Here is a 24,129-nt window from a genome sequence, read left to right as displayed (position 1 = left end):
ATCACCCCCCCCAACACACACACACACACATACACACACAGACCTCCTTTTGCTATTGAGTGAGCCACTCAGTGCTCCTCCCGTCCCAGGGCGGCGGGGGGGCCTTATGGGGATAGAACTGCTCCCCCTCCCCCTTCTCCGGTGCCGCCGTCCTCCCCCTCTACCAACACGCCCTTCGTTCACCAGCACCAGCACCACCAGCACCACCAGCACCACCACCACCGCAGCCGTTTCGCTCAGGGGTGCGCGCATGCACGTGGACCCACGGGATACACAAAGGTTGGGTCCGGACCTGACATTTTATCCTCCCCCTCCCCCCCCGTCTACATATGGCGGAGGGGGGCACACACACATACACACACACCGAGCTTTCTATGAGGGCCTCGTGCCGTACTAGGGTTTAGGGTTTAGGGTCTGTACAGGGCTTCCGGGTTTCCGCTGTCTTAGAAGCGAACTCTCTCAACCCAAGAGCCGGATCAGGCCGGGGAGGGAGAGGGGAGTCTTGTTGTGTGTTTTAGAAGCTCAGTGAACGCAAACCCGCGTGACGGAGCCTCTTGGCCCGTAGGGAGCGTGCGCGCGTGCGACTAAAACCCCCCCGGGGCTAAAACTGACCTGCCGTGTTTTTCGGAATTCCAGATTTCCCACTTTATTTCCTTCACACGCGCACACATACACACAAAAATTATTTGAGTACCATTTCGGCCTTTTCCTTAAAAAAGAGCTAAACTTTAAAAACACACACGACGGGCTTCCCCTCCCCCTTCCCCCCGGGGAGAGGGGGGCCCCGTGGGGGGGTGGGGGGGTGGGGTGGGAGGGAAGGGGGGGGGGCACCCGTTGCGGGTTTCGTTAAGATGTCACCCCCGCAGGTTCGGCCCTGGAGGATTGCGACCCCTTGCGACCCCTCAACATAATGACTTCAAAAAAAACTCTCAGTTTTATTGTTCTGCAACTGCCAAAAAAATCAAATCACAAACACACAGGCAAACAGACAGACAGAGAGACAAACATCTTAAACCCTTTTCGGCGTCTCATACAATTTATTATGAGATACACAACACATCATTAATAACCAATCTAAAACCCGCAATCTTGACTTCTGGAGGGCGTCAGAGAATGGTCCAAATATGTCACAATATGGTTTTAAAGTACGACACAACGTACGGTGGCCCTGTTCGTACAACAGAAATTATTATTTCTCAACATGTCGTCCTTCACAGAGCCTGTCGGGCTGCCATGTCGCCCAACAAAGCATCCAGCTCGTCGTCGCATAAACCCATTGTAACGGTGCCATCAGTTCCGGCGGCGGCGCCGCCGTCGCCAGTACGCGCCGTACCGATGGCGCCGCCGCTGCGGTAAACAGCAGCATCCTGATGCTGCCTCAATACCGGCGGTGCCGCACCTGACACCACACCTAGCAAACCAGACATGCCGCCGCCGCCGCCGCCATGGCCATTGCTACTGCTGCTGCTACTGCTCCTGGCAACACCCGTCGGTAAGGCGTCGGAAGGGCTCTCCGCGGAGGTGCCAGGCAGCCTCGTCGTCGCCGCCTCCGCCGTTACCGTGGGTCGATACTGGGAATGACCCGTGGGACGGTCGCCGAAGTGACCCGTGGGTCGGTCTTCCGCCTGGATGGTCGGCAATTCCGCCAAGGCGTTTGACGCTGTGCTCGCCGGGTCGAAACGTTCTAGAATCTCGTCCAATGAATCTCTCGAATCGCGCTGCTGTAGCAGCTGCAGCTGTAGCTGCGATTGAAGCTGCACTGGCTGGGCAGGCGAGGAATGCGGACGCGGCGGAGGCGGCATTAACTGCTGCTGCTGCTGCTGCTGCGTCAGCGTCTGCTGCTGATGCTGCCCCACGCGCAGAAGCGCGGAAACCGCCGCCGCCGCAGTAGCCGGCACTGACGTGGGCCGAGGCTGCGGCTGTAGCTGAGACAGTTGCTGCTGCTGCTGCTGGTGGTGGGACAGTCCCATAGGGCCCACGACATCGCAGCTGTGCAGTGCAAAGATGCCGCTACCGCCACCACCGTCGCCGCCGCCGGCACCACCACCACCGCCGCTGGGAAGCGGCTCCGAAACCTCCCTTACAATCCCTCCGGACAGACCCTTAAGAAGCAGCGAAGACAATCCAGCGGCGGCCGTCGTCGCTCCCGGAGCTCCCGCAGTGGAGACAGCAGTACCGTTGGCAGCGGCGGCGCCGCTTCTAGGCGCCGTCAGGGCTGCCGCCGCCGCCGCCGCCGCCCCTTCGGAGCGTAAGAACATCAGAGAACCTGCCGGCGTCGATGACGCACGCGGTGACGCGGGCAGCAGCGACGGCGACGACGGCGGGAGCCGTGGCGCGCGCGATGGCGCCTCGAGCGAGAAATACCCACCCTCCTCCGCCTCGCGATGGCGCGGCGGCTGTAGCTGCGGCGGCTGCGGCTGCAGCTGGTGGCCGCATGAATGAAGCTGCGGCTGCGACGAACAGGATGGCGGCGGCGGCGCCGCCGCCGCCGCCGCTGCCGAGTTGTCGGCGTCGCACGCTTCGACCATTGCAGCACTGATGATGTTGGCCGTAGCGGTCTGCGTGGTAGCGTTGCTCTGACGCGCGGCAGCGGCGGCACATGGCAGTAGCGCGATATCGTACATTGTGAGGTCCAGGGGTTCCCCCGACATTCCCGCCAGGGACACCGACGCTAATCCCGTGGACCAGGTCGCAAATGCCGTATCGCTATCGAAGGCTGCGGCGACGTCGTTGGCAGCGGCGGCGCCGCCGCCGCCGCCGCAGCCACCACATTCGCCGTCACTTTCGCCGCCGACGGCACCGTCAAGCGGGTTGGCTGTAGCGGCGGCGGCAACGCTCTCGCCATTTCCGCGGAGAATAAAACCTTCTGGATTGGCGGCAGTAGTGCCAGTGGCAGTGGTGACGGCGGTGTCGGCGGCGGCGGCAGCGCTGCTGAAGGAGAGGCGGTGCAGCGGCTGTAGCAGCTGCTGTAACGGGATCCCCATTCCTGGCGCTGAGAGCGGTCGCTGCCGCGACGGCTGTAGCAGCGACTGATGCTGGAGCGGCGGCGGCGGCGGCGGCGGCGCTGCTACGGCCGCCGCTGGACCCACAAAGAATCCGTGTCCTTGCCCGATGTTTTGCGATGCCTTATCGACAGGTGATGGCGGTAGCGACAGAGACGTCGAAGTACGCCGTACAAAGGCCGCCGTCGCCGTGCCCGCTGCCGCCAGTGGCTCCGGAACCAGCGGCGCCGTCGAAGCGCTGCTGCTGCTGTAGAAAGAAGGGAATGTAGTCGCTGCGGATTGAAGACCGAGGGGCATCGTCTGTGCTCCATTCGGGTATTGCTGCTGCTGTAGCTGGAGTTGCATTAAATGCTGGTTGACGACGTGGTGTTGGTGCTGCTGCTGCTGCTCCTGTTGCTGTTGTAACTGTTGTTGTTGGTGCTGCTGCTGCTCCTGGGCCATCGTCCCGCCGTACCTCACCTCATTGAAGCCGTCCAAACCGAGCAGCTGCGGCGCCGACAGGGGCTGCTGCCGCTGCTGCTGCTGCTGCTGCTGCTGCCAAGGCATATGAGCGAGGCCGTTATCACTGCCACTGCTACGGGGGGGCGGATCCAAAGACTGATAGGCCAGCCCCAACCCCAGCCCCAATTGGGCATCTGAATGGACGGAATGACTCCCGGCGTGTTGGTGAAAGGGGTGAACGGTTGGCAGCAACTGCGCCGGCAACGCCTGTACGGCTGTACGACAAGATAGCTGGGGATCTTTGAAATTCTGCCCGTCATGCTGCTGTTGCTGTTGCTGCTGATAAAATATGTGTGGCGCTTGTAGCGGTACTTGCTGGTGCTGGTGCTGGTGCTGGTGCTGGTGCTGCTCATGCTGTTGTTGTTGTTGTTGTTCTTGTTGTTGGGGAAAGGAACGAGGTCGCGGAAGGAAGGACATCCCGGAATACGGATCTGGCTGCGGCGGCCGGTAGTGCGGGGCCTGTTGGTATTGCTCCTGCTGCTGGTGGTGGTGGTGCTGCTGCTGCTGCTGCTGTGGTGACATCTGTTGTGACGGTTCAGACAACTGGGACATTAAGCGCGATGACGATGTTAACCTTGTTGGCACCTGCAGAGTGCCCAGAGCTGGCATCGCTGGCGACGATGACGATGACGATAAGTGTCGAATAACAGGAAAAGCACACGATTGCTGCTGGTGGTTCTGGTGGTTCTGCTGGTTCTGCAGCAACGAATTGTACCGTTGTTGTTGTTGTTGTTGCTGTTGTTGCAGATGCTGTTGCTGGAGCTGCTGTCGCAGCTGTTGTTGTTGTTGTTGCTGCTGATGTTGATGCGCAGCAGCGAATAAAGTCCGATAAGGGGAGCCATTAAACGCCGGAGCGACCTCAGAGGGAGAACCCCTGACACTACCGAGTCCTGCCGTACTTGCCGTACCGCCCGTACCACTGCCGTATCCGCCAGAAGCAGCACCGACTGGCGAATCCATGCTTCCCAAACCCATTTGCAGCTGCAGCTGCCCCGCAGAAGTCTGGACCGGTTCATTGCAAGCAGTACCCTGCTAAAGGTGCCAGAAAAAAATGATTGTCGTTGTAAACTAATAAAACATTTGGATTGGGGATTTTGAAGGAAGGACGGATTTGAAGTCCATAGTAGCATCTAAAATTCCGCCATATCCTTTGTTCTGTTAACAAAAAAAATTTCGCCACCTAAACAAGCAAAAAAAGACAAAGCTAAAAAGTAAGGCCGATCGTGTAGCTCATGTGGCCTGAGGACGAGCTCCCAAATAGCCCCGGAGAACATCTTCTTGGGTTTTAATATTAAAAAGATTTGACGGGGGGTTTAATGACGAGAACCCCTCACGAATGCAGCAGACACCAGAGATAGACGGATTTGGACCGGAGCGGCCTTTTAAGGAAATAGATGGGCTCATGTTGATCCCTTTACGAAACCTATCCTCTCCCGCTCCGCGCGGGTCTCCCCAGTCCCAGCGGCAGTTCCTAATTCGGTCGCGTGCCCTTCCTTCCTACGTCCCCGCCGCCCTTTGCCCTTTTTTGCACCCGTTTCGCCTCTTCACGCGTTCCGCCGCCCGGGCCCGGGCGGTGGAGGAAGGAAGAAGAAATCACGTGACGCAAGAAGTAAAGGATCAACTGCGACAGGACGTCCATCCAAAGTACCAAGTGGGACGAGGAGGCGTTTCCCCATTCCGGTCAAACAGCGTCAACTCACGTTGTAAGACCAGCCATGCTCCAAACTCAAACCGTTGATTCCATTACAGGACACTGCGCCGGAGTTGGGCACGTTTGGATGCGTGCGGATATATATGTATGAGCACATGAGCAGGGAATGCAGGGAAGCGCACACGCTAGGCTGATTCAACAAAAATGCAGTTCCGGCCCCAAACTCAGAAGAAACATTTAAACATGACGACTTTGACGAGGCAATTGTTTTATCATAAACAACACGATTCAATTCCCAGCAAAACGGAGAAAATAGATGCGAAGATGGAATTTGGCGTAGCATTGGAAGGAAAACTCCTTGCTTAAGCGGTACAATTTAAAAGGGTTGGTTAAAATTTTTCATTGTTGTGCTCTAGAGCAAATATGTCCTGTTTTAGCGCGTTATAGAAAACGGTTGTTTACGGTAATGAATGAAATCTTTGTTAAACCATAGTAACAAGCTTTCACGGAAGTACCGTACTTCTTCCGTACCTCTCAAGGGAGCGGGCCCAGCTGGCAGCGGGATAGCCGAGTTGCCGGGAACGCTGCTCCTGTGGTACGGTGCTACCCGAGGTGAAGCACCGGCGCTGCCGGTGCCGGTGCCGCAGCCGCCGCCAGGACCCAAAAGCGGTGGCTGCGGCAGCGGGGCGGCAGCGCCGCCGCCACTGCCGCCGTTGCCGTACACCATTTGCATGGCCTTGTCGTACGCGGCGCGCCGCGCAGCGACATCGTCCGGACAGTCCCGAATGAGCTGGACGTAGCAAAAGAGCAACGAACTTCGACGACACGTCTTGGAGCGCAAGGTGCTGTGCCATCTGCATACAAGTTCAAATTCGAGTCCAAACCTTAAAAAATCAAATAATATTTGAAAGCACATGATTCCACGTCACATGTTCCAAACCCGGCGGCAACGGAGGACCTCTGAGATTCCCGTGTTTTTGTACACTCACAGATTTTTAATGTCGTTGTCTGACGGCCCGGCGGATGTGTACGAGACAGCGTCGTGTTCGTAGACGAGGATGACGCGGTGTTTCGGTCAAGGAAAAGCCCAACCGCCATCACCATGGAGGACCCGATAACCGCCATAACAGAAATACCAACGAACGACGACACCCAAGCGCGCCCAGACGGTTCGTACACCGATGGTGGTAGTATCCGTCGTTTGAAGCAGCGGGATAGGAGAGGGGATCAAAAACAGGAAGAGGGGATGTACGGCATCAGTTGACTGGGACGGGACGAGGGTTTTATAACATGGATGACAGTTGGCTTTAGGTAGTTTAGATGTACCGCTGAAGAGCGGAACTACTGGGCAAACAACAAAAAGAGGCACGCAGGTGATGTCTTGTCAAAAACAACCCTTACAATCATTTTCTTTCTGCTTCGCCTGCAAACGTCAGGCGGCGTTTTGCGAAGAGCGCGTTTTCCTTTGCATTACGACAAGGGATAATATATCCACACAAGTGCAGTGCACGGCCCCCTGGCCCGCTGGCTCTACTCTTCGTGAGTCTGGAGCCCACTGTAACAACCGCAACAACTTTGGGGAGTTCCAACTCTCGGCCATGGCGGGAAGATGGGGCCACACGGCCGGGGGAAGGCAACGGGCCGACAGGAAGCACGCACCTGTGCGACCAGGCAGATACTTCGCAATTGCAGACCACCTGCGTGGGTAAAAGATGGTCGGGACCTGACAATTAGGGAAAGTAGTAGTGTGTGGTGTCAACATGCCAAATAACGAGACGACTATGTGCGCAGTCATCTGCTAATACTGGTATGGAAGTAAAGGAATGCTTTTTAATTTTTACTTAGGAAAGCCTCGATGGTATGGTTACATACGTTCTCAGCTGCAACTCTTTGTGACATCGCAACACCTCCCAGGTCCTCCAGCGCACCTGTTCCCAATTTGACAGTGACGTACTACAAGTGCTATCTCCTCCTGCGGCGACCAATGTAGCCTCCTGCCTGACCTTGCGTCCAGGGCGCTTGTGCTAACATTTCGTTGCACTCCTCGCACAACCCTGCTAGGCGCATCTTGAAGCCAGCCCTCATGAAATTCAATGTCTTCTTGTCCATCGTAACCATTATCAGCGGTGCTCAACAACGACCCGTCCATTTGGACATCAGGTCCGTAAGAAACACTTGCAACCGAAGTGATGCACTAAATCAATGGATAAACGAATCAGACGAGCTGCACAGCCGTCAGCATTCATATTAAGCAGAGGTGCCGGTAGGCAGTTCGCTGCCCAGCTTACGCAAAGTGGTAAACCCGAATGTTGTATTATTGCTATGGCATCAGGTAATGAAAAGAGATGGTGCCGCTGCTCATCGTGATGTACGCGTCCAGTTTAGCGCGTTGCAGGCGTGTGGAGCTTTCCTAAAATCGGTGTGCTGCATCGTAGTCGTGGAGACATCAATCCAATCCTGCAAGCTTTCCTGAAGGAATAAGGCCAATCACATGCACCCTGGAAGGCCTCCGGTGTTTGTTTCTGCTTGTACAATACAAGCAGTACAGTGCTGCTTTTTCCTGCTGCATCCTCCTCACGTGCCCTGATGTCGAGAGGGCGTTGCTTGGTCCCACTGCTAATGTTGCTGCTGTATCACGCAGTGAGTAAAGGAGCTTTTGACACATCCACTTAAGAAGCTTCAAGTGCGTACCTCTTACGAGTGTCTTTGCAACAAGGGTAAATAGCTCCCATTCAGATTTTGGGTGACATCCCTATTATGGAAATTATACAGGACTCTGGAAAGCAGGCACCGTGTCTCCTTCCGTGGCCCTCAATGAAACAACTGGCGGAACTTCCCAAGTGCTACTTACGCAATACTGGCTATCTGATGCCTATATATGACATTGTTGCTAGGCAGAACATGCTGGAATAAATGCTCCAACCGCGCGGTCGGTTGCTTTTGCGCAAGCTGCCACTGCCAGGTGTTATAACCATCACTACAACTGCCGCGAACAAGTAACGCGAATCAAACTAGCATAATAATAAAATGAGCTCTCTATGAGATTTGCAAGGACGCCAGCCGCGAATTTCTCCTTGGCCGATCTAGCAAATAAGGCGGATGATAGGTAAAACGGCACGCCGCCACTAAGCGCGCACACTTTCCATGTAAAACGATGTCAAATTTATTCGACCGACATAACAGCACAAGCATGACATTCAAGGTACAGGACGCAAGGGAGGCTTCCAAGGAGCGGAGCCCGGAGGGGCTTGCATGCAGCTTGCGTGAATACAAGTCCAAAGCTCTGTTTTTGAAGTTGCCTGTTTATTGGAATAATTTTGCATCATAATTTACATGGCGCAGTCGCTGCGACGCCTCCAAGGCTATCTATGGATGGGACAGGTTGAAACAAGTTATTACGAGATTCTGCGACTCACGACTTGAACCAGATATATCGACGGTTATAACCGCATCCGGCGTTACAACAGGGACGGAAGCCCTCGCGCGCTCAACGTATTTTAGAGATGGCCCCTCTGTTGCTGGGCGGGCCCCTGGCTGACAGGCCACAGAAAGACAGCTTGACACCTTGCGCAGCACTGCTCAGCCGCCGAGTTACGGTCGCGACCGAAAAGGTCCATAAAAATCCTGTCCACTTGCTAGAGTCCAAGGGCATGCATTAATACAAGAATTCGTCTCCTGGCAGGGTCAGCATTTTGGTGGGCGCTTTTGTCCTGCACGACCCTGCTGACCGTCCTGAGTTTTGACGCCGGGCGATAATTTGTCAGTGCCTGCATCGTCAAGTTTTATTAAGATGGCTACAGGATTAACTAGGGCTCCTAGAGCAGCTCATAGCTGGAAGGATTAAGACCGTTATTGGGCGTTGCAAACGGAACTTGGATTCGAAGAACCAGTACAACTCGCCACAGACGGAGAGCTTCAGATCTGAAAGCTGACGAACTCTGAAAGCTCATTTTAAAAAACATTTACCCTTTGCAGGCACTGGTGGCTGTATGCCGAGCCAACGTCAAGAACAATGGCCTGAGCACAGCTCAGCGCGTGTCAGTCCCGCATCGAAATCCTGATTCTTGAAGATAGGCACATAAATACTATAACCCGTGGTCGCTGTCCGATTTGCTTATCGGCTTACACCCTTTGATTGAAGGAGCTGGGTTGCCATGGCGCCGGGCTTGCCTCCAAATGCAGCTTCTGAAAGAGAGGCGATAGCCGCATTCCTAGCGCTGCAGCAGCAATCCATAAATACAACAGCGCCAAGGAAGTCTGCAGCCAATTTGCAGCCTCTCAACAACGACTCAACGCAGTCACAGCTTGAGGCGCGCTCTTCCCCCGACAGCGAACAGCAGGTAGGTCTGAATCCAGTAGCAAGCACACATCTTCGTCAATCACAACAAAGATTACAGCTGCATCAGAAGCCGCAACCCGTTCAGCACACACCCCAGCTGTCATTTCAACTGTCGCCATCACAAGAGCATCCGCAGCCGTTTGCACAGCCGCAACCTCCTCCGCCTCCACATCAGCAGCAGCTCCTCTATGCTGAACAGCGGTGCTCCGGCGATACCACCAGCCCCAAGGACTCCGATCCAGCCTCAACATCTCACGATGCTGCTGGCTATGGCATGGCCCAGAGAATCGGCCACCGTCTCCCCCTGGCTGCTCTCCCGCAGCCACAGCAACTGCAGTCCGTGCGCCCTCAGTCACCTTACACGCGACACGCTACCTTGGCGGGCACGAATCTAAACCCAGCTGCTCTCGGGCCCTTGGCTGCGGGTCTATTTAGAAGCCGCGGCATTCGAAGCTCCGTGGAAACCGGCATTGTGGGTGAGTGAAAAGGCCCCGGGGAACGCAGGCCCCTCGTCGCCATTATCATCATCATCATCGCCATCATCATTATCAGCATCGCCATCATCAGCATCAGCATCAGCATCATCGCGTCATCATCATCTGGTTCAGTGAGTCTACCAGCGGACCTCCCCCCTCCCAACCTCTCGCACACACCCCACAACACCCCCTGCAGGCGACCGCCCCCAGGGCTTTCCCCGTGACCAACAGGCGATGATGCAGCCGTACGGCACCAAACCAATGATAACTAGGCCATACAGCGGCAACGGCAACCCAGGTGCGCGGAATGCAAGGGAGCAGGGAAGCAGGGAGGAGAAGCACATGGACAGCTTGGGGATCTCGGTCTTGGGGATCTCGGACTTGGGGGTTTCTTTGATCTCGCTAGGTCGCTATGTTACCAGATGTTATCCCCCCGCCGCTGCGGAACCCCCTCCTCATGGAGCCCCAAGCAGTAAGGGCCCCAGTTTGCAGAGGCCTTTGGATGGGATACAGCTGGGGACTATATCGGATGGAAAATGTCACCATGTCCCTCTGCTTGGAATGCACTGGTACTGTGTCCCGTACTTGCCGTACGTTGTACGATTTCCTTCACCGACATGCATCCGTCATCACTCCTCCCGTCACCATCGCCCGCTGTCTGTCGCCCTCACTCCTTACACGCTTCTTACTCTTCTACTCCTTCTTACTCTTCTTCCTCTTCCTCTTCCTCTTTTTCTCAGGCCACCAGGCGCCACCCGGCAATGTCCACCTTTTCGGTGGCGGTAATGGCGCTGGTGGTGGTGGTGCTGCTGATGGTAGCGGCCAGTGCGGTGTCGTCGCCCGGCGGGCGGTGGTTATCGCAACGCACCCGCCACCGCCGCCGCTGCTTCCAACGCCTGTGACAGGAACGGCAACCTTGGGCGGACTGCCAGCGGTGGCGGCGGCGGCGGCGGGAGCCCTGGAGCCAGTGACGTCCCACTTAGGGCCGCTGGCCCTAACTGCATCCTCCTCCCCCTCCCCTTCCCCCGCCCTGGAGTACCCTCCGCTGCAGGTGGAGAGAATTTTGGGGGTTGAGGGATAGGGGAGGGGGGAGAGAGGATGGGGAGATTGCGCGCGCGTTTTGTTGTCTTTGATTTGTCCAGCACCCGATTGTGTTGGGGCACACGTCTGTCTTGAAGCATGGGAAGGGGGAAAGTGCAAAATGGAGGGAGAGGGAGGGAGAGACGCGGAAGGCGAGAGAGGAAGGAAGGGGGAGAGGGAGGGAAGGGGAGACAGGGGAGGGGAGGCAGGGGAGGAGATACGAAAGCAAAAAGGATGGGGGAAGGGAGAGAAGGGAAACAGGAAGTGGTGTCGCAGCAGATGCGCATCCGGGTACAGAGCCGTGAAGCGCCTCCGCCGGAGAGCCCCGACATAGCCCTAAGTGGTGTTGGGTGCCGTACAGAGGACCAAGCACAAGATCGCCTATCTGAATAACCCTAAGAAACCCCCCCGCGGCGGCCCTCCTCCTCCCCCCTCCTCCTGCCTCCCCCCCTTCCCCCCGCCAAGCCCACCCCNACCACCCGACATCCACCTTTGTCTTTCAAAATTAATTGTGTGTTGTTCACCTATTTCCCCCCTGCCTTCCAGTCCCGAACCCTCTTTCCAATCCCTTTCTCTGCCCCGCATTCCGATACCTCCCTCCCTTCCTCTAGATGGTAACATGTAAGTGCATTTGCTACGCGTTATCCCTTATCGCCCTCCTCTCTTCCCTCCCCCTCTGCTTCTCTTTGCGCACCGGTCACCTCACTCATCCCAAACCTCTCCCCTCTTCACCCCGGCTATCTGGTGTCGTACACAGGCCAATTATGTGTCGTACAATCCACCGCGGGCCAGGTGTGTAGACAGCTCGAGGAGATGGAGAGGGGGTATGAGGGGGAGATGGGGAGGGGGGATGTGGGAGGGGGAGGGGAGGGTTTCATGTGTATGATGATGCATGAACATGACATGGCATGGTTAGCCTCGTCATGTTGTACACACGATTCGTTTCCCCCGTCCAAATTTCCCAATCGGAGATGTGTGTTCATGTACCTCTCCCCATCCCCTGTCGGCCTGCCGTCATGCCCTGCACGCCCGGCATACACGCCAATGATGGACGATGATGACGATGATGACGATGATGGATGATGATGATGATTGCAGGCCGCACGACTCTGCTTTTGCCGCACCGCCGCCAGCACCAGGGTCAGGCACCGCCGCCACCGCCGCCACCGCCGCCAGTCGGGGGGCCCCAAGACAACCCTCCTTCGGGCAAGAAGCCGACCAACGGCTCAACCCACAGCCCATGGCCTTCGGTGGCTGGGTCGGAGACGACGGACGAGAGGAGCTGCAGTACGGCCCACCGTTTCAACAACAACAGCAACGACAGCAACGACAGCAACAACGTCTCCACTTCAACCAAACACCGTTGGAAGGACACGAGCTGGGTGAGTTCCAAGCCCAAATCCAACTACCGGGCGCGGTGCACAGCAGCCTCTCCGCCCCAGAGCCGAAGTCGGTGCACCCACTGCCTCCATCGCCGCCGCCTCCATCGCCACCGCAACAGCAGCAGCAGCACTTGCGGGTTTCACACCAGGATAATCACCACCACCACAAACAACAGCAACAACAACAGCAACAACAGCAACAACAGCAACAACAGCAACAACAACAACAGCAACAGCAGCAGCAAAACAACAACACCCCCGAAGCTCCAGAGAGCCTCACCATCAGGCACCTCCAGCAAAACCGCCGCGATCAACATCGCCACCAGACACTTAGGCAAACCTGCGAGTACCAGGCGAAGCGGTTCTTGCAACGCCAGCAGCTGTTGTTGCAGCGGCGGCAGCAGCAGCAACAGGAGGAGGAGGAGGAAGAGAAGAAGAAGCAGCACTACCACCACCAACGGCAGCAGCAGCCGTGGCTGGCGGCTCAGCAAGAAGGAGCCGCCTCCGGAGCCACGCTTCAGCAGCGATCTGCGATCATACCATCGCTGTCGCCGCCGCCGCCGCCGTCAGGGATCATCCCGCCGCCGCCGCCGCCGGCAGGGATCATACTGCCGCCGCCGCCGGCAGCACATATATCCCAGCAGGGCCATCCGTCGGCGCCGCGGAGGAAGCAGCTATCCGCGCACAAGATGCCTGCGTGGATGCGAAAGGAGGTGCAGCAGCGTCTGGCGGCGGATGGCGACGGCGGCATTGCAGCCGCTGCCGGCACCTCCACCCAAGACAAAAGCGGCCGACGCTGCGGCGCCGGTGGTAGCAATCGCCACTCAATGGGTCTCACAGTTGAGACGGTGGCGGAGGGGGAGGAGGGAGAGGAGGAGGCACTGCCGGCGGTGACGGCGACGGCGACGGCGGCTGCCTGTGAGGAGGGGCTTATGCCGCCGGAGGCCTGTCCGTCGCCAGTCCTGTCACTTGAGACTCACGCGCAGCAGGTGGCGGCCCGGCAATCGCCGCCGCCGCCGCCGCCGCCGCTGCCGCTGCCGTCGATGACGATGACGATGATGATCTCGGCGCCGTACTTGCACCCGCAGCAACAGTCATCATCGCCAAACAGAATACATACTGATGGCGAGGTGCCGCCGTTATCATCGCCGCAACAGCAGCTACAGCAACATCATCCGGAGGTTGTAGCGGTCGGGGAACCGTCGTCTGCGGTCCGACGTTTTTTGAAGTCGTCAGCGGCGTTGTTGTCGGAGTCGGCAGGCACGATGGTTGAGGCGGAAGCTGGCAAAGGCGAAGCGGGAATGGCGGCGGCTGAGGGGGAGGGGGAGGTGGCGGAGGCGCAGGTGGCGGCGGCGGAGGTAGAAACGGCCGCTGCGGCGCCAGCGGACGCATTGACCGCCGCCGTGGCAAAAGAGGAGGCGGCTGCTACTGCTGCTACTGTTGTTGAAGACGCGGCGGTGTTGCTGTCGTCTGTGGATAAAGAAGCGGTGGCGGAGGCGGAGGCTCCTGTATGCAAGCTGACAGGGAGGCTGTCCGGTGCAACAGCGGAAGACGCCTCCGCTAAATGCTGTGTGATGATGGCTGTCCGCGGGCCGGTGTACGACGACAAAACGACGCCAACGGATCTGGATGCCGTCGCAGCCCACGTCCACGGAACTGACGCAGCAGTTCTTCCGGCGAGCAGCAGCAAGGACATACAGCTGCTGTCGCCGCCGCCAGGGCCGCCGGCGCCGCTGCCGCCGGCTCCCGTTTTGTTGTGTAGGGATGGCGGCGGAGACGGCGGCGGCGGCCTAGGCGCCGTCAATGGCGTCGACGGCGCCCCGAGCAGTTCACTAAGCGGCTGTAGCAGCAGCAGCAGTTCTGCCAGTAACTGCGGCAGCAACTGCCACCGCCCCGCACGCGACTCTGGCGATGCCAGCAGCGGCGGCGGCAGCGAGAACTCCGAGCCGCTGGCAGCGGCGACCAGCGCGGTCACTGCCGCCGCCGCCGTCGCCGCTGGCCGCAACGTGCCCTGGTGGCACACCCTGCGCTGGCAGGGCAAGAGCACCCGTGCCAGCAGCCGCAGCAAGACCAGAGGCAGCGGCACCGGCGCCAGCTGCAACTCACATGACGGCAGCGGCACCAGTAGCGGCGGCAGTAGTACGACGCGCACCTCCATGGAGCGTGCCAGCATGGAGAGCTCCGAAACCGGCGACGGCGATTTAACCCTGCCGCCGCCGCCAACTCAGGGGATGGCGGTGATGCAGAAGCCACAGCTCCCGCCGCCGTCGCCATCGCCGCCGTCTCAAGCAGATGCGGAGGGGCTCCTTACTAACCGCGATGGCGGTAGCGGCGGCGGCGGCGGCCATCCGTCCGCGGTTGCTGACGATGTGCCGCTGCCGCCGTACGTCTCGGCGGCAGGTGCGCAGGACGCGGCGGCGGCGGAGCTCGTGGCTTCAGAGGCGACGGCGAGCCCTCAGGCTCAGTCAATGACGGACCCAGCGGCGGTTTTCCAAGCTGAACTGGCACCATCGTCCTCCGCCGCCGCAGCGGCTGGGAACTACGAGGCGAGGGAGGAGGAGACTGAGGATGGGGAGGGCGGATCTAGGCCCCGATTGAATGAGACGCCGGTAGCAACGGCATCGACGGAGGAGAAGAAAGAGGGAGACACAGACGCAGGCGAGCGCTCCGTGGGCGGTGACGACTGCCTTTCCCCGGCTGCCGACGCGAATGCGTCGGTAGACGGAAAAGTATGATGCTGATGACGGTGGCGGCGGCGGTGGCGGCGGCGGCACCGTCGCAGACGCGGGCGCGGCCGCCGAGACCAGGGCAGCTCCCCGAGACCGGGGGAACATCACTTCCGGTCTCCCCAGTGTGGGAATGGGGAGGAGGTGCGGCATGAAGAAGAGGTTGTGATAAAGAGGTTTAGAGATGTTGATGTTGATATGCATGTCGAGGGTGAAGGTGAGGGTGAGGGGAGCAGCGCGGGGAGGTTGGCAGGTAGCGGGTCAGCGGGGCCGCCGGAGGGCTACGGGGGTCTCTACGGGGGTTGCCCTGGCGGGGGCCGCCAGATAGCGCCAGGTCAGGGGGGAAGGGAGGAAGGGGAGGCGCAGGTGTGTCTAGAAGTCTCTATGGTTCTTGAGGAGGTGGAGATGAAAAAGGAGGAGGAGAAGGAAAAGGAGGTTGAGGACGGGCAACAGCAGGTGCAGGAGGTTGCGGAGCAACAGTAAATGCGACAGGAGGGTGAGGAGCAGCAGCAGCAGTAGCAGCAGTAGCAACAGCAATAGCAGCAACAGCAGCAGGGGGTGGCCGGGATGGAGAGAGCGCAAGATGAGGATGCCGCCCCGGAAAGCGGTGGCGAAGGGCGCTGACACAGGATGCCAATACCAGCGGTTAAGTGGCGATATACTTCTTCTCTGTTGTCAGCGTCTTGCGATTTACTCCGGTTGTGGACGGTAAGGAGGTGCGGATGGTGGAGGGGTTGTTTTAACATTGGCGCGGCGATTATGCAAGGATGGGCAGGCAGGCCAGTGGAAGAGGAGCAACAAAGCATCAGGCCCAGAAGTGGCAGTGGCAGGGCCAGAATATACAACATGTGGGCTGTTGGACGCCGCCATCGTAGCTTGATCCGGTAGCGCCGAGCTCTCGATTGATCGATCGATCAACCGAACGATCAATGTGCAAAGCGTGTGCGGCCTATAAATGCGCGCCTAGGAATGCACGACAGGACAGGACTGGACGACACAGCGCGGTGGCGAGGTACTGGCGCCCTCGGGTGGTGGTGGTGGTGGTGCTGCTGCTGCTGCTGCTGCTGCTGCACAACATAGCATGAAAAGAGGTGTTGAGCATGCAGCGCATCAGCACCGGGTGACTGGACAGCGCCGCTGTGTGAGGGGAAGGAAATCAGCAATACAGCGAAGGAGCAGGTACTTCAGATTCTTTGTTTTTTAGTAAGGCCCAGAAGGCCCAGTGGACACGATCGTGTCATGAATCGGGCAGGGATGGCAGCGAAGGCAGAGATTGGAGGCTGTGACAGCGCGAGAGCGTGGTGCAGAGTAGGTTGTCGAATGTCGTGTTGGCGACGGAGGCAGGGGCGGCAGCGGCAGCGGGAGTGGAGTAGTTCAGGGCATATGCGGGCTGCCGTACACTATGTCCGGCAGGCTGTCGCGCCTCGTATCTTCCCGGCGGTGGTCTCCCTTTTCATGGGTGGGGGAGAAGAGGGAGGAAATGTGTTTCGCTGGTAAGGTTGCGGGCAGGGTTGGTGGGAGGTTGGTGGGAAGTTGGTGGGAGGTTGCCAGGACCTAGGATGTGGTGTATCGTGCTGGTCCCCGGGGCTGAACAGGATCGGGCGCGAGATGAGGGAGATGGGGGGAATGCAGGTATGGTCGGAGCGCACGCACGCCGTACGTGTGCACCCTACGCGATGTTTTGTTGTTTTTGTTTTCGTTTTCAACTCCCGGCAGGCGCCGGCGAACGTTTTTTCGCTGATTTATTATCGTTGATGAGTTGAGCCTTTTAGGGTCATAGCTGGTTGAATTTCTAGAGGAGTTGAGATTGTGTTTTGGAGGCATACGTATACGTCGGATCGGTCTGAGGCAGCGTTGAATTTGGGAGTAGTTGAACTGGGGGTGGGTTTCGTGGAAGTGGTCGCTTGGGGAGTTGATTTGGGTCTTAAGTTTTTTTTTGTAGTTGTTAATTGGAGGAGGTGAAAGAAGACGAGAATCTCCTTTTTTGTTTTTTGGGGGGTTTCAGGGTTTCTGCTGCAAAGGACGAATGGAGCAGGGCGCTGCTAGCAGGAGTAACAGAGGCAAGGGTAGCCTGAGCGATGTGGGCGTTCGTGACGATGCATGAGAGCCATGGTGAGCCCGTCATGCTTGTTACCTAATTTTATGGGCGAGACCCCGGGCGCGAAGCTCCTTTCGATAAGGTCCCCGGTTGTTATCTCGAAGTCTGTCGGTTACCCTACCGAAGCGACTGGTTGGGTTATAACTAACCATTCGGTTACCGACCCTTTAGGGGTTACGGTGTGCGTGCACGCTGCGGCGCACGCTGCTTGTGCTCGTGCTGCTTTGATACCTGGCCGCGCGGTTCCCTCCCTCTTTCCTTGGGCTATAGCTCAGCTTCCGCCACACACTCCGCAACTCCAGCAGCCCATCCATGCCAACTGGTCCAGCAAGACCGCCCTCCTTGCCTTCTGCTCCGCCTCACGCACATCTCTTACATGTCCTACTCTCCAGTTCGACCGGCGATGGGGAACTGGGTTCGCGCACTACCAGGAGGCTATAGATGCTCAGCAGCCGTTCTTGTTGAGATGGTGGCGGCACGCAATGCACCGTCCATGGATTTGCATTTGCACCTTAGCAGCAAGTGTACACACCAGATTCATACATCACTCCAACGCCGCCAGCCGCCACACCCGGCCCTTCGGCTATCCATAATAATAATGAGCGTATTAGTCCAAACACGACACCGTTCATCCGCTTGCAGCCCAATGCCGTACAGCCTCCCCTGCGGAATACTGCTGGGTAACTGGCTGTACCGGGGCCGAGCCGTTTTCGACTTCGAAGAAGCTGAGTACCCTAGTTTTCGTTCCTGGCCATCCTTGCATCTTGGAGCCTGACAGTTAAGTTCGTTGGGGCCGCTTAGGCCATCGTTGTCACCGCGCATCCCGGCGCTTCTGGCACGCAGCGTTTTATAATGCACACGTGCACATGCATGTTGGACACGGTACGACAGAGTACACTTACGATACAAGACACGAAAGTACGGTTCCAGGACAGTTTAGGTGGGGAGCGGGGTCCTCATTCCGCCCTGCGGCGCGACATATATAGAGCCGCCACCAAAGCCGTAGGAAGCGCACAGTGAGTAACGTTGCAAGCCCTGTGGGTGCGTGCATGTGGGTGCGTCTCAAGGGTTACTAGGCGTGAAGTTGTGTAACGACCGTGCCGTCTTTGAGGTCGTTTGGTCGTTTCTTGGCCAGTATCACGAAACATTCAATTCATGTGCTCATGCGTTTTCGGTTAGGCTGTTGGGAGTTAGGGGTTAATAGGCCTAATGGGCGTGAGCGCACCGCGCGTACCTGCAGGCTTTGTGACTGTGGAGCGGTTGAAGATGAGTTGCATGTTTTCGATGGACGTCCCGCTTACAAGAGCATACGGGCTAAGTATGATGGTGATCTAGTCATTAAGGGGCGCAGCATGCGACTGAGGCGCCACCCCTGGCATTGGCCAGGTACCTCTCGGAAATTTGGGAGGCCAGGCACGTCGCGCTGAGGCGCTTCACTCTGAAGCGGACGAGGGAGAATGAAGATGACCTCCCGCATACCCGCATCAATACCAATACAACGTCCATAGCCCCCCAGCTTTAACGGACACACCCGCACTTGTGTGCAAGGAACTTGTAACTTGTATCACGAAACCGAAGCGCTGTGGCGACACGGCACAACCGAACATAAATCCCAACCCCGGTGAGAAAGGAGGTCATCAAAAAGGCAAGAAGCCAAAAACAGAAGGGGGAAAGTTTTCCACTTGTGTGAAGGCACGAACCAAGCGAATGTGCCACGAGCTTAGGGTTTCTGGGTGCTGGCTGCTGCCTCTATCCACATGGTATACCAATTGTAAGTCGTTTTGTCGAAGTGTGTGTCTTCGGTCAGGTTCGCGGACTCTCCAAGTCTCCATGGCGTTCGGATTCGGATAATTATGATTTCCCGAGGTTTATGTTTCCGTTCGCAAAATGACAGTCGCTGAAGCCTCGCTGGAAGCTTTAGTTAAAGCGTGCGGTCACTCGTGACCATGAATGCCAGGAATATCGACGAGCAATATAAGGATTGGGCTCGCGGGGGTGCAGCCGTATTGGTTGCCTTTTCTTGCGTATAATTACGGCGAGTCAAAGTCCCAAGGGTTAAGCGCTGCGCATCACCGTCACCATGTACAGCAGGCGGTTGGTTGAACATTACTCTACCCCTTGCATCGCACCCGTCGTGCCCTGCATACTGTTGTTGAGATGGCTTAGTTATGTACTAGACGGAAACTTCTTACCAACCTCGTTCCTTGCAGATCCCGTTGTCACCTAGCTGTTCGTCAAGTCATTTTCTTTTCTTCGGGACTTATATGCATATCTTTTTATTTATCTACACACATTCATGCAGCGTCCCAGCAGGATAGGTTGCCGTGATGCTTCTTCAACTTTAAAGTTTCATTGACAGGTCATTTTAATACCGACGACAGCTCGCTGACCTGGCGAACATTGCAGATCTCGCGGAAACCTATCCAGCCAGCATAGGTCAATAAACGTGAAGGCTGTGCTCTTGCGCCGTGCCATCTGAAATGCCACGGGGTCAGCCACCGCCCGGCCCATCGCTTCCGTTTCCAGCAGCATCTGCATCCGGTTTCGCACCTCCAGCTGTCCAGGGTGCAGCGCGCAGCTTGCTCTCCCCCACCAGCCAGGGCACTGGGGCTCCGCGCACTCCCCCTGGGCCCCCCGCGCACCACCTTACTCCCCCTTCCGCCTCTGCCTCCAACGGACTCCAAAACCAGCAGACGAATCGGCACCGTCAGCACCCACATCATCACCACCATCATCACTACCCCCATCCACATCAAAACACGGAACAAACGCAACAACTCCAACCCATCGATGATCAATGGATCCAGCCGCAGCCGCAACCCCAGTCCCAGCCCCATCCCCAGCACTCCCCGCAACCTCTGCTTCAACCACCCCACCTCCTAACCTCATCAGTACACTCGCAGCCAGGTCCCGCTGCGGCGGGCCCGCCCTCCGCAGCCCCAATCGCCCAAGGCCCCTTAGCTGCTGCGCTAAACCGCAATCGCAGCCTCATGCTCGCGGCCGCCTCCGTAGCAGCTGCGGCCACGACAACAGCTGCAGCCACGTCAGCAAGCGGGCCGCCAGCCGTTGGAATCGGATTTGGAACTGGCGGCGTGAACGGCGGCATCAACGGTGGCGTCAATGGTGGCGGCAGGGGTACTCCCCTCGCCTCCTTTGCGCCCCTATCCTCCAAAATGGCCCGCGCACCTCCTCCACCTCAACCGGCCGCACCTCAGCTTCAGCCCCAATACCAGGGGGGCCTCCAACCTCAAGATCTCCTGCCACAACCCCAGCTTTCAACTGCCCCGGCTCCGGAACCCGCTCCTCCCGAGATGACGGCGGTATTCTCGCCGCTGCAGGCGAACCTGATGAACAACGCTAGGGCCAGGTGGGTGAGCACTCCCGGACGGGAGAAAAAGGGGGGAGGACGAGGGGAGAAGGGGGGAAGGAGGGGAGAAGGGAAGGAGGGGTGGAGAAGGGGAGGAGGGGGGAGAAGGGGAGGAGGGGTGGAGAAGGGGAGGAGGGGGGAGAAGGGGAGGAGGGGGGAGAGAAGCTGTCAAATTGCCCTAGGGACTCCTCCGCCCCGAGAGGGCCCCCCGGCCACCCGCCCCCGTCGATGTGAGGCGTGTTCGTGTGTGTTTCGGTTCTGTCGGGCAGCATAGCTTGTGCCCCTCCCGGAGTGCTTCCGCCTTTCCTTCTCTACACGACCTCGCCTCTTTGTTCCTTGAACTTTGCATGTAAGTCCCCCCCTCCCCCCTCGTGGTTCGGCTTTTCCCCCCTCCCCCCTCCCCCCTCCCCCCTCCCGCCTCCCCCGTTGCGGGCTGGACTCTCCTTCCTTTTCCACTTTGCAGATTACCCCCAGAAGTTGCCATGCAGTACCAGCAGCAACAGCATTACCAACAGCAACAGCAGTACCAACAGCAACAGCAGTACCAACAGCAACAGCAGTACCAACAGCAGCAGCAGCCGCTGCCGTCGCAGCAGTCATCGTCGTACCTGCCGTACCGACAGCAGCCATACCCGACGCCGCAGCCGTCGTGCCAGCTGCCGCCAAGGCAGCAAACACCGACGGCGACGCCGGTGGCTTCCGCCGCTACTGCTGCCGTCGCCACCGACAGCATGCAGCGGCAGCACCAGGTGATGCCGAGTACGGCAAGTGGGCGTTACGGGCCGCTAGGGCCGTCCAGGATGGCCGGCGGCGGTGGTAACGCATTAGCGGCGGCTGTAGCACCACTGAGTGCGGGCCTAGCGGCAAGGAGGAGTACGGCAGAGCCGCTGGCAGCGGCGACGGCGGCGGAGCCACCTTTGCTTGCGTTGGCGACGCCGCTGAACGCGGGAATTGCGGCTAGGCAGAGTACGGCGGATCCTTTGACGGAAGTGGACTTGGGTGCCGCGAGTGGCGTTGCGCCGCCGCCGCCGCCGCCACAGCAGCAGCAGCAGCAACAACAACAACAACAACAACAACAACAACAACAACAGCAAGTTCTTTATCCACATCACTACCATCACCACCATCACCACCATCAGCAGCAGTCGGAGCTTCAATCTCCTCCAGGCCTAGAGCGGGCCGAACCGCAGCGGCAACTGCCGTACCCCACAACTCCTCCGGGTTATTCCCCGGAGCAAAGCTATTTCGTACAGGGCCAAAAGGCCGCCATGGCGGCAGGCGACTTTGCCTCTTGGCAACAACAACAACAACAACAACAACAACAACAACAACAACAACAACAACAACAACAACAACGACAGCCTCCGATAGCACAGCCACCAGCTTACGAGCAATACCGACTGCCGCTATCTCAATTAACTCATCAACAGCAGCGGCAGCAGCCAGCGGCGGCGGCAGCGGCGGCGGCAGTAGCAGGCCAGGCGCTGCCGCAGGAGCAAGATGCGCAGCAGCGGAAGCAGCGGAAGCAGCTCGCGGCGTACAAGATGCCTGGATGGATGCGGCGGGAGGTACAGCCGCGGCTGGCAGCGGAGGCGGGGTGTACGGCAACGGCGGCGGAGGCTGAGGTTGAGGGGCCGCGGCTGCCTCCGCCGGTGGCGGTAGCTGCACCGAAGGCGACGGCCACCGATTCCGCGACGGCGCAGGAGCGGATTCCTGAAGTGGTGACGCCGCTGGCGGCAGGGGAACACCCCTCTGCGTGGTGGCAGGAGCAACAGCAGCAGGTCCTGTCCTGTCAGCGGCGCGGCGGCGGCGATGGGGCGAGCAGCAGCGGCGGCGGCGAATCGTGGTCGGACGACGACGGCGGTCGGGCAGCTTGCGCGAATCCGCAGCGCGGCGGGAGCTGCCGGTCGGCGGCGGCGGCGGCGGTGCTGCCGCCGCCGGTGCCGCTGGTGGCTCCCGGCGTCGTGGCGGGCGCGATTAGGTCCCTCCGCGGCGGCAGCCGCCCGGGGGGTGCCAGCTGGGGGAGCAATACCGCCGACGGGGCCAGCGTTAGCGAGGAAAGTACGACAGACACAGTTGTCGTACGAGGTTCTGTCGCGGCGGCGGCGGCGGTCTTTTCGGCAGCCCCCGAACCTAGTACGACAGGCCGTTGCAATCAAGCAGCGACGGCAGCGATATCGGCGTCGACGTCGGCACCGACAATTCGTCGGTCTACCGCGCAATGGCCGCCGCCGCCGGCGTCGGCGTCGGCGCCGGCGGAAGGGGAAGACGCTGACGTGCATCCTTCGTGGGACTATTCAGATAGCCGCCACGGCAAAGGTCATCGGTCCCCGTCGAGGGCTAGATGCAGCAGCGGCAGTGACGTCAACAGCGGCGATCTCGGGTCTTGCGGTGGCGGCGGCGGCGGCCGGCGGCGACGTGTTCCCAGAGCTGCGTTATTTCCCCCCTCTCCTGATGGGACCTCTAGTTCCGTCGCTGGGGCCCCTGATCCCGCCGCCGCCGCCGCCGCCACGGTTTCCCACCCAGTCCTTTTTCCTGATACTGCTGCTGCTGCTACAGTGGCGGAGGCGGCGGCACCGATTGGGGTGGATGCGGCGGGTGCAGCGACGCCGAAAACTTTGGCGGCGGCGCCGGTGGCAGCTTCAGCGTCAGCTGCTGCCACAACAGCTCCATGCGGCAGTACAGGTAGTGTACGGTCGGCCGCAGCTAAGGCGGCGCTCGATCAACTCATGGCGCGATTTGCATCTCGGGATCCGTTGGAGGATAGCGTTGAATCGCACCCGCTAACCGCTAACTGTCAGCCTAGCGGCGCTGGTGCTGGCGGCGGCAGCGGCGGCGGCGGTGGCGGTGGTGGCGGCTGGATGGCTGGAATTTGGCCTTTTGCCTCGCCATCGCCGTCGAAGCGTAATCCGCCGGCGACGGCGGCGGCGGCGACGGCGACTGCAACTGCGGCGAAGTGTACGGCGCCGACGACATCCAGTGGCGGAGCGGTTGGCGGCGGAGGCGGGGACGTTTATGATGATGTTCAGGAGCCCCAGCCTAGCATAACACCGCTGGGCATCTTGTCTGCCGTACAGCAGCATCGCCTTCGCGCGGCGCCATGGGCTGAGACCAGCGTTACGGCCGACGGCGGCGGCGGCGAGGGCGGCGGGGGAGGTAGCGATGAATTCCAGTCAGCTGAGGAAGACAGCAGCGAAGGTAATATGGCGGGAGCATCATCAGCGGACGTAAAACCCAGCGAGATGAACGGACGAGGTGTTGTACAACCCATACTGCTGCCACCGTCGTTGCAGGCGCCTGTGCCCAACGCCGAAGCAAAAAGTGCGGGCCCGCTGCCGCCGCCACCGCCAGGTCCGCCGCCACCGCTGCCACCACCATTAAGTATCAGCGCCGGAAGGCCCGCTGCAGCCGGTCGGGGAACCCCGCTGCCGCCGCCGCCGCCGCCAGGTCCGCCGCCACCGCCACCACCAATCATGGCGACGCCAGCGGCCGCCAGCGGCCGCGCCC

The 24,129-nt window shown here is 59.1% G+C and overlaps 3 protein-coding genes across 3 annotated transcripts in view; 2 read left to right on the top strand and 1 right to left on the bottom strand.

Annotated features, from left to right (window-relative positions):
• Positions 1-236: 236 nt before the first annotated feature.
• On the bottom strand, positions 237-6,070 carry VOLCADRAFT_91506 (uncharacterized protein; the record flags this gene model as incomplete). The annotated part of the gene is made up of 5 exons (XM_002950930.1): positions 237-323; positions 1,560-2,815; positions 3,619-3,934; positions 5,204-5,256; positions 5,686-6,070. The coding sequence occupies 5 exons, from the start codon at positions 6,068-6,070 to the stop codon at positions 237-239; spliced, it is 2,097 nt and encodes a 698-aa protein (XP_002950976.1).
• Positions 6,071-9,308: 3,238 nt separating this feature from the next.
• On the top strand, positions 9,309-15,166 carry VOLCADRAFT_91505 (uncharacterized protein; the record flags this gene model as incomplete). The annotated part of the gene is made up of 9 exons (XM_002951026.1): positions 9,309-9,969; positions 10,166-10,267; positions 10,710-11,020; positions 11,661-11,670; positions 11,807-11,841; positions 12,183-12,431; positions 12,551-13,420; positions 13,520-14,831; positions 14,961-15,166. The coding sequence occupies 9 exons, from the start codon at positions 9,309-9,311 to the stop codon at positions 15,164-15,166; spliced, it is 3,756 nt and encodes a 1,251-aa protein (XP_002951072.1).
• A 1,393-nt stretch (positions 15,167-16,559) lies between these two features.
• Positions 16,560-24,129, top strand: part of VOLCADRAFT_91504 (uncharacterized protein) — a gene marked incomplete at both ends in the record, with an annotated part of 8,337 nt that continues 767 nt past the window's right edge. The window contains 8 exons of the mRNA XM_002951025.1: positions 16,560-16,650; positions 18,099-18,195; positions 18,496-18,641; positions 18,772-18,876; positions 20,148-20,622; positions 21,353-21,611; positions 22,104-23,013; positions 23,329-24,069. Of these exons, the coding sequence (XP_002951071.1) occupies positions 16,560-16,650; positions 18,099-18,195; positions 18,496-18,641; positions 18,772-18,876; positions 20,148-20,622; positions 21,353-21,611; positions 22,104-23,013; positions 23,329-24,069 (2,824 nt within the window). The remainder of the gene's footprint in view (positions 16,651-18,098; positions 18,196-18,495; positions 18,642-18,771; positions 18,877-20,147; positions 20,623-21,352; positions 21,612-22,103; positions 23,014-23,328; positions 24,070-24,129) is intronic.

This window comes from Volvox carteri, assembly GCF_000143455.1.
Source record: "Volvox carteri f. nagariensis unplaced genomic scaffold VOLCAscaffold_21, whole genome shotgun sequence".
NCBI lineage: Eukaryota > Viridiplantae > Chlorophyta > Chlorophyceae > Chlamydomonadales > Volvocaceae > Volvox > Volvox carteri.
The sequence above is the reverse complement of the archived record's forward strand: the minus strand, read 5'-3'. Positions and strand labels throughout refer to the sequence as shown.